We start from the raw sequence: 8,779 nt of genomic DNA on the forward strand, positions 1-8,779 counted from the left end.
GCCTGTGGGAAGGACTCATGTTGGAGAAGTTCGTGGAGGACTTTCTCCCATGAGAGGGACCCCATGCTCAGCAGGGGAAGAGTGTGAGGAGTCCTCCCTCTGAAGAGCAAGGAGCAGCAGAGACAATGTATTGGGACAAACAGACAAACTGCTTGGGAGGGGAAGGAGGTCGAGAATATTGGGAGTGAAGTTAAGCCTAAGAAGAAGGGAGAGGCTGGGGAAAGGTGTTTGAAGATTTCTTCTTACTTCACATCACACTACCCTGATTTGATTCATAATAAATTGAAGGAATTTCATAGAAACATAGAATCATAGAATGTTTTTTGTTGGAAGGGACCTTAAAGATCATCTAGTTCCAACAGCCCTGCCATGGGCAGGAACACCCTCCACTAGCCCAGGCTACCCAAAGCCCCATCCGACCTGGCCTTGTCCAACCCTGCTCATTGTGATTCTATGATTCTATGACTCTGTGACTCTGTGACCCTATGACTATGATTCTATGATACTATGATTCTATGTTTCTGTGTCCTGTGCAAGTTGGTGTGACCCTATAACTGTGAGCAGTGAGTATGACCCTCCTGTGAGCAGGAGGTTGGACTAGAGCCCTCCTGAGGTCCCTTCCAGCCCAAAGGATTTTGTGTTTCCCTCCACTACAGGGCTCTTCCCTTGGTAGTGGTAGGGAAAGCACTCAGGTTCCCTGTCACCATGGAAAAAAGTCAGACCTAAGTATGGTTGGATCAAGTGCAGCTTTCTTGTCCCACTCCAGTCAGTCTCTCTCAAGCTGAAGGCCATTTGGCAAGTACCTCCAAACAGCCCTGATCATATCCTTGCCTTCACCTTGTATTTTCTTTTTGGCCTCTTTTGCCCCTCCCAGATTCCTCCCTTTGATCACCCTCTTGCCCTCCCATACAAACAGCCCACCTCTGGTTGCCCTTTCCTCATCGGCCCTGGTTTTGCTTGCTTTGTACCCTCACTTGGTGTTTCTGGGATGGTTACCATGTTAACACCGACCTTGGCTTGCTCTTTCATTTAAGTGAAGGCTCAGGGAAGGACAGCAGTAGCTGGAGAAATCTGGAAAGTTGCTCTCAGAGATGAGACAGAAACACCAAAGCATTCAGGCCAGAAGGGACCTTGGGAGTACTCCAGAGCAACCTCCCGCTCACTTCAGGATGAACAGTAAATTCCCACCATGTTCCTCAGGGCTTTCTTCAACAGTGTCCTGAAAACGTTTCCTGGGGACTTTGTCTGAGATCACTGGGGGCCTCCAGGGAACTCTCTGAGGAAGCTGCGGGTGCCTTTTGCTGCCAGGTCAGGAGAGTCACAGGATTCCTTGACTCCCAGCAAGTGGCTAGTAACCTTGAGCAGCTTCTAACAAACTCTGTCCACCGTCCTTGATCAACAGGTGCATTGCTGAGAGGCTGATGAAGCTTTTCTGGCCTTTGGACTATTATCCCCTGGTGTTCTTCCATGTAGGTACCAAGGATGCATCCAAACTGGGAAAGTATTGAGCATCACTACATGGCTCTGGGGGTGATGGACAAGGGCTTGGTGGCCTAGGTGGGAATTTTGGAGCAGTGAGAATAGCCAACAGTCATGTGAGGCAGTGATGGATGGAATAGGCCAGCAAAGTGTGATATGAACAAAAGGAAGATAACCATCAGGAAATCAGGGCTGGAGTGGAATCACCTCAAGCGAATGCACCCAAGTCAGACAGTGCCATTGGGACAGCCTTGTGGTGAACGATCTCATTCCTTTTCTGGACAATCAGCACGGCTGGGCACCTCTCTGAAGTGCCTGTGCACTAATGAGCACAGCGTGGGGAACCAAGAAGAGGAATTAGAAGTTTGTGGGCAGTTATGGAGCTGTGATCCCATTGGGAAAAGAGACATTCTGGGATACCTCACACAGCTGGAGTGCTAGGAGGGAGGGAGGGAGGGAGGGAGGGATTACACATCTTCAGAATGACCTAGACGTTTTTTTGCAGAGAAGAAGTTCCCCTTTAAGTGAGAGAACAGTGGGAAGGCATGGAGCTCTGCCTTGGGATAAATGATGAGCCAGTCGAGAGCTTATGGGTCAGAATTAGCAGGCAAACCAACATGAGTGACCTTTTAGTGACTGCCTGTTATTGAGTGCTCGATCAGGAAGAAGTGGAGACGACCTTCCTCAGACCACTGGAAGAAGCCTCATGTTCTCACATGCTGGTCCTCATGGGGGAATGCAACCACCTTGGTAGTTGCCTGAGGGGCAACATAGCAGGGCACAAGCCATCCAGAAGGCTTCTGGAGGACATGAGTGACAACTTCCTAAGCATGCAGAGATGGGATTAGGAAAACCAAAACCCATCTCGGGTTTAATCTGGTGTCCTGGTTTCAGCTGAGACAGAGTTAATTTTCTTCCCAGTAGCCAGTCTGTGGCTATGTTTGGGATTTGTGCTGGAAACAGTGTTGATAACATAGAGATGGTTTTGTTACACAGAGATGTTTTTGTTGTTGTTGTTGCTGTTCTTGCTGTTGTTGCTGTTCTTGCTGTTGTTGTTGTTGTTGTTGTTGTTGTTGTTGTTGTTGTTGTTGTTACACAGAGTCAAGGCCTTTTCTGCTCCTCACACTGCCCTGCCAGCAGGATGGCTGGGGATGCACAAGAAGTTGGGAGGGGACACAGCCGGGACAGCTGACCCCAACTGACCAAAGGGACATTCCATACCATATGACGTCATGCTCAGCTTATAAACGGCTTGGGGTAGAGGAAGGACAGGGGGGAGCGGCAGCATTTGGAGTGATGGCGTTTGTCTTCCCGAGTCACTGTTACATGTGACAGAGCCCTGCTTTCCTGGAGATGGCTGAACACCTGCCTGCCGACGTCTTGCTTTGCTTGCACGTGTGGCTTTTGCTTTGCTTATTGAACTGTCTTTATCTCAACCCATGAGTTTTCTTACGTTGACACTTCCAATTCTTTCCCACATCCCGCTGTGGGGGAGTGAGCGAGTGACTGCGTGGTGCTCAGCTGCTGGCTGGGGTAAAACCACAACAGTCCTTTTTTGGCGCCCAACATGGGACACGAAGAGTTTGAGATAGTAACAGATTTGATTGGAATGTGCTGGATTGAATTTATAGCTGTTATTGCTGTTTAGCTATTAATTGGCAGGCTCCTGTGCTTGCCATGGGCTTGCTTGCCTTACTGTGTAGTAGAGTCCTGTGCTCGTTAGTGGCTGCTTTTTGCTTTTGCTGCTCGCTGTGCTGCTGTACTGCTTATCATCTTACTCTGCTGTGCCTGGGAACAGTTTGATAACAGCAATGGCGATGTGTCTGGGCTGGCAGATAGCCAGGGCATTGCTGCTGTTTCTGTGCCGCTGTCCTGGACAGGCTGGAATTCCTGTGTGCACTCAAGTTGAAGGCACTGTGACCTGTGGGTGAGTCCACATGGGAGCAGGACACCCCAAAGCATCTATGGCCACGGTTATATCTGCGCTGCAGCAAGAATAGCTCTGGAGGGATTGTGAGCCAGGGATAAGTCCATGCTAGAGAAGGTACACCGGGGAAGCATCTGTGTCTGTGCATGGGGTCATGCTGGAGCACCTCGAAGTGTGTGGCCGTGGATGAGCCTGCGACATCGTGGTGCTCAGTTGCTGGCTGGGGTAAAACAATGACATCTGGTGAGGGACCTGAAGAACAACAAGAAAAGGCTTCTACAGGTACAGAGAGAACAGATGCAAGACTAGGGAAAATGTGGGCCCGCTGGTACATGGGCCACAGGCCCTGATGGCAAAGGATATGGAAAAGCCCGAGACACTCAGTGCCTTCCTCATCTTAGTCTTCACTGCAAAAAGTAGCCATCAGGCATCCCAGGGCCCTGAGACCAGAGGGGAATCTGGAGCAAGGAAGACTTAACGCTTGGTGCAGGAGTCTCAGGGTAGGGACCAGTTAAACAAACCAGACACACATAAGTCCACGGGTCCTGAGGGGATGCCCCCATCAGCAGTGTGCCCTGGTGGAAAGGAGGACAACAGCCTCCTGGACTGCCTTAGGAAGAGCAGTGCCAGCAGGTTGAGGGAGGTGATCCTTCCTGTCTACTCAGCACTGGTGACTCCACTTCTGCAGTGCTGTGTCCAGTGCTGGGCTGCCCAGGACAAGAGGGGTATGGGCTTCGTGGAGTGAGTCCAGCAAACAGGGCCACAAAGACGATTAATGGACTGGAGCGTCCTTCGTACGAGACGCTGAGAGAGATGGGATTGTTTAGCCTGGAGATGAGAAGGCTGCAAGGGGGTTCTTGTCAATCTAGACGAATATCTGACGGGAGGAAGTGAAGAAGAGGGAGTCAGGCTCTTCTCAGTGATGCCCAGCCATAGGACGAGAGGCAATGGGCACAAACTGAAACACAGGAGGTTCTCTCTGAACATCAGGCAACACTTTTTGACTGATCACTAGAACGGGTTGCCCAGAGAGATTGTGGAGTTTCCATCCATGGAGATACTCAAACACTGTCTGGACATGGTCCTGCACAACCTGCTCCAGCTGACCATGCTTGAGTAGGAAGGGGTTGTACTAGACAGCCTCCAGATATGGGAAAGTGTGGGGCATGGCATGAGAACTGCCAGAGGTGACAGAGAACAGTGTGAGAAGGGAACACAGGCACAGGCAGCACCGTGTGTCCTGGCTGGGTCTCACAGGCGGTTGAAGAGCAGAGACGTGAGAAGTGACCAGACTGCAGAGATAACTGAAGGGGAGCATCAGGGATCTTGTTGTCGGTCAAGTCTTGCAAGGCCTACAGTGCCCTGGGGAGCCATCAGAGAGGCCATTGAAGGGCCAGCTGACCTCGGCAATGGTATAGGAACTAGCCAAGTTGGGGATGGGAAGAGCAACCTTGGGATCAATGGGGCAGAAGTAATTGGTGAGGGTTGTTCAGTGGGGAGGAGAGTGGGGCAGAGAAAGGGAGGGATCCAAGTGGACTGGGAGGAAGAATTGTGTGGAAGGGGAGAGGAGAGGGATGCAAGGAGCCAGCTGCATGTGGGACAGGGTCAGGTCAGTGCTGGTTCAGCCAAACCCTCTGCCTGCTCACCATGGTCTGTCCTGCCTTCTTCTTCAACTCTGCTCCTGGCTGTTTGCTGTGTGACTCTTCTCACCAGCGTGTGTCTGTTTGGGGGTGAAGATATGTACGTGCTTCTGTGGCCACGTCAAGCAGGGCAGGCTGGAGGAGGAGGACAGCAGGATGTGGAGAGACCCAGGGCTGGAGCGGCCTGGTGAGGAATGGCCCCAAGGCTGTGGAGGGCACCTGGGCAGACCCAAAGCCCAGGCCCACACTGGAGGGACTGTGGCTGTGGCTGTTCTGGTGGGTACGTGCTGCAGGGGATGCACAGACCACTTGTCACCTTCACACCAGACCAGCCGGAGAGGGGACTGGGAGGGGTCTGTTTGTGGTGGTCATGGTGGTGTGTGTGCTGCTGGAGGTGTGGTAGCTGTAAAGGTGCTGTCCCAGGTTGGAGGTGGTCTGTGACGGGTCACCTCTGTCCATCTTTGTTTCCTTGCAGATACCGGGATTTAGCACTTTCTCTATGGGTGAATCCAGCTTGGGCCATCGCTCACCTTGGGGTGGGTCCAGTCACTGCCCACCACAGACATCTGCAGGCAATGATGAGCTTTCCTCTCCAAAACACAAGGAGAAACAGGCCCTTTTGGGGTGAAATTCCTTGGGCCTGTTGCTTACATCAGATTTTGAAGAACAGCTCAATTGTAAGGAACTGCATTGACGACATGCCACTTTATTGCAGAGGTGCTATGAGAGAGTCTTCTCTGACCCAGGGTTAGGCACTTCTTTTATACAGGTGAGACACAGCAAGTTCATTCCTCAGTAGCAGTCAGAAGAATCTAAATATTCATTTAGGAATAGAATAAACACCAACACAAATATTAAAAACAAACAAACGAACAACCAAACAAAACAAACCACAGCACAACCAAAAACCAAACAGATAACACTGACGATAATGATAAATACAAACAAAATAAAGGTCTGCTATTAGATAGTCTGAGAGTCACTTCTGAAGAGACATGGAAGGTTTATAATGACTCAAAAACATCCATGAAATCACTTTCTTAATGGCCTCCTTGAGCTCCTGGTTCCTCATGCTGTAGATGAGGGGGTTCACTGCTGGAGGCACCACCGAGTACAGAACTGCCACCACCAGGTCCAGGGATGGGTAAGAGATGGAGGGGGGTTTCATGTAGGCAAATGCAGATGTGTTGATAAACAGGGAGACCACGGCCAGGTGATGGAGGCACGTGGAAAAGGCTTTGTGCCGTCCCTGCTCAGAGGGGATCCTCAGCACAGCCCTGAAGATCTGCACATAGGACAGCACAATGAAAACAAAACACACAAATGCTACACAGACACTAACCACAATAATCACAACTTCCCTGAAGTAGGAATGTGAGCAGGAGAGCTTGAGGATCTGAGGGATTTCACAGAAGAACTGGTCCAGGGCATTGCCCTGGCAGAGTGGTATAGAAAATGTATTGGCCGTGTGCAGCACAGCAGTGAGAAACCCACTGCCCCAGGCAGCTGCTGCCATGTGGACACAAGCTCTGCTGCCCAGGAGGGTCCCGTAGTGCAGGGGTTGGCAGATGGCAACATAGCGGTCATAGGACATGACTGTGAGGAGAGAATACTCTGCTGAGATCAGAAAGAAAAAGAAAAAGACCTGAGCAGCACATCCTGTGTAGGAGATGGCCCTGGTGTCCCAGAGGGAATTGGCCATGGATTTAGGGACAGTGGTGGAGATGGAGCCCAGGCCGAGGATGGAGAGGTTGAGGAGGAAGAAGTACATGGGGGTGTGGAGGTGGTGGTTGCAGGCTATGGCAGTGATGATGAGGCCATTGGCCAGGAGAGCAGCCAGGTAGATGCCCAGGAAGAGCCAGAAGTGCAAGAGCTGCAGCTCCCGTGTGTCTGCAAATGCCAGGAGGAGGAAGTGGGTCATGGAGCTGCAGTTGGACATGTGCTTCCTCTGGGCATTGGGACCTGTCCAGGGAGGAAAAGTCAGTGAAGAGCTAGGGGAGACTTCTATGAGGAAGAGGCTTAGTGATGAGTGAGGAGAGCCAGTCGGTCCATCAGCCCTGGTCTCAGCCGCCCTGTGCTGGCACCTCTTTGAGCTGCAGGATGATCGCACCCGGACGTTCCCCCCAAAAGGAGCTGGGCACTGCTGAGAGCAGAGGAATCCATTTCCCAAGTGCACATCTCCAACCCCCTCAGCCTGTCTCACTCTACCTGAGCAGGATCTCAGCTGTCCCCTCCCAGCCAGGAACACAGAGGGCTCTCTGTAGCTGTCCTCAGACAGCCACCCAGCAGCGTTTTCATGGCCTTAGCACTGAGGGGTCTTCTCCATGGGGCTCCTGGGGAACACTGGGATGTAATGGGAGAGCTGTGCCCTGGGGGAGGGCAGCCTGCAGCCCAGCAAGACCCCTCAGGGAAAGAAGCAAATGTCCTAAAGATGGGGTGTCCTGAAGAAGGGAGAATGGAGTCATTTGTATCCCCTGCAGCCCGGGCATTAGGCGGGGACTTGGACACTTCATTCCCATGGACACATCTGCATGGCAAGACCCACAGGGCTGGTCTCTGAGCTGTGTCTGAACCCCACCCCCCCATCCCAGCAAACCTGGTGATATGATCAAGGGGAGCAGAGACAGGAGGGGAAACCCAGAGAAATGCCACAGTGCTGCTGCCGATGGAGGCACTCGGGTATTTGGTAATGTCCGCTCCTCAGGGGTCAGGCTGCCGAGAAGGTGACCTTCAGGGCAGAGGTTCTGCTGGGTGGGAGAGCAGAGCAGGGGGTTTCTCCGGGGAAGGTGTCTGCACTGCAGGGGATGGCAGGGAGGTGCCCCAACCCCCCTTCCACAGCATTTCTGGGAACAGCTGCCTCTCGCTCCCTGCCCATGTCTCTGCTGCCTGGAGCTGTCCCTGCCAGGAGCTGTTCCTCTGTGCTCAGGTCTCCTCCCTGCCTGTGCTCACAGAGCCCATGCCACCGGCTGTGTGCTCAGCTCTGCCCTGCAGACCCCTCCTGGCAGCCGGGCACTGCCCAGGGGCACCTCTGTGTGCAGGGGCTAAGGAGCAGCTCAGACAAGTCCTAATGGGAACTGGGCTCTCAGTGCCTTCTCCAGAGCACAAAAAGAAATTCCCATCTCCCCCTGCCCTCCCCGCTGACAAAGAGGAGATATATGAAAGCACAGACTCCTTCCTTTCAGGTGAATGCTGCCTTGATGTCCTTCTTCACAAGTCCCCTCAGAAACTGCCTGGGGGAGGTCTGGAGCTGTGAGCAGCCCTCACCCATGCAGAACCCTCTCGGCAGCAGAAGGACCCTGCCTTGTGCTGATGGGGGTGACTCCTGCCACCCACAGATTCTCCCTGCAGCTCTGTGGGGAGCTCCCCGGGCAGGAAGAGAGCTGACCCTGGCAGGTGGCAGAGTCCTTGCCCCAGCACAAATTCCCCTGGGGTGCAGGGTCCCTGTTTGGAAGGACAGCTATGGGCATCCCTTCACAGCGCTGCAGCCATCCCCAGGAGAAGGCAGCCATCATGCCCTGTCCCTCTGATGATGAAGCAGGGAATCCCTGCTCTGAAGCATGTCCTTCTCTACACTAGGCTACTGCCAGAGTCCTCCTGAAAGAACCTACAGGCTGTGGGATGTTTGAGTTGCAGGAGAACCCTCCAGGACACTCATCTGTGTCGTCCTGCATCCAGAGACTTACTGCATAGAGGGCTTTGAAGATTTCTCCTCCAGTGAGCTCTCAGCATCCTC

At 52.7% G+C, this 8,779-nt stretch overlaps 1 protein-coding gene across 1 annotated transcript; it reads right to left on the bottom strand.

The window, feature by feature from the left end:
• Positions 1-6,025: 6,025 nt before the first annotated feature.
• LOC129196852 (olfactory receptor 14J1-like) lies at positions 6,026-6,985 on the bottom strand. The gene has a single exon (XM_054804822.1). The coding sequence runs from the start codon at positions 6,983-6,985 to the stop codon at positions 6,026-6,028; it is 960 nt and encodes a 319-aa protein (XP_054660797.1).
• Positions 6,986-8,779: the final 1,794 nt, after the last annotated feature.

The sequence above is a fragment of the Grus americana genome, chromosome 27 (assembly GCF_028858705.1).
Source record: "Grus americana isolate bGruAme1 chromosome 27, bGruAme1.mat, whole genome shotgun sequence".
NCBI lineage: Eukaryota > Metazoa > Chordata > Aves > Gruiformes > Gruidae > Grus > Grus americana.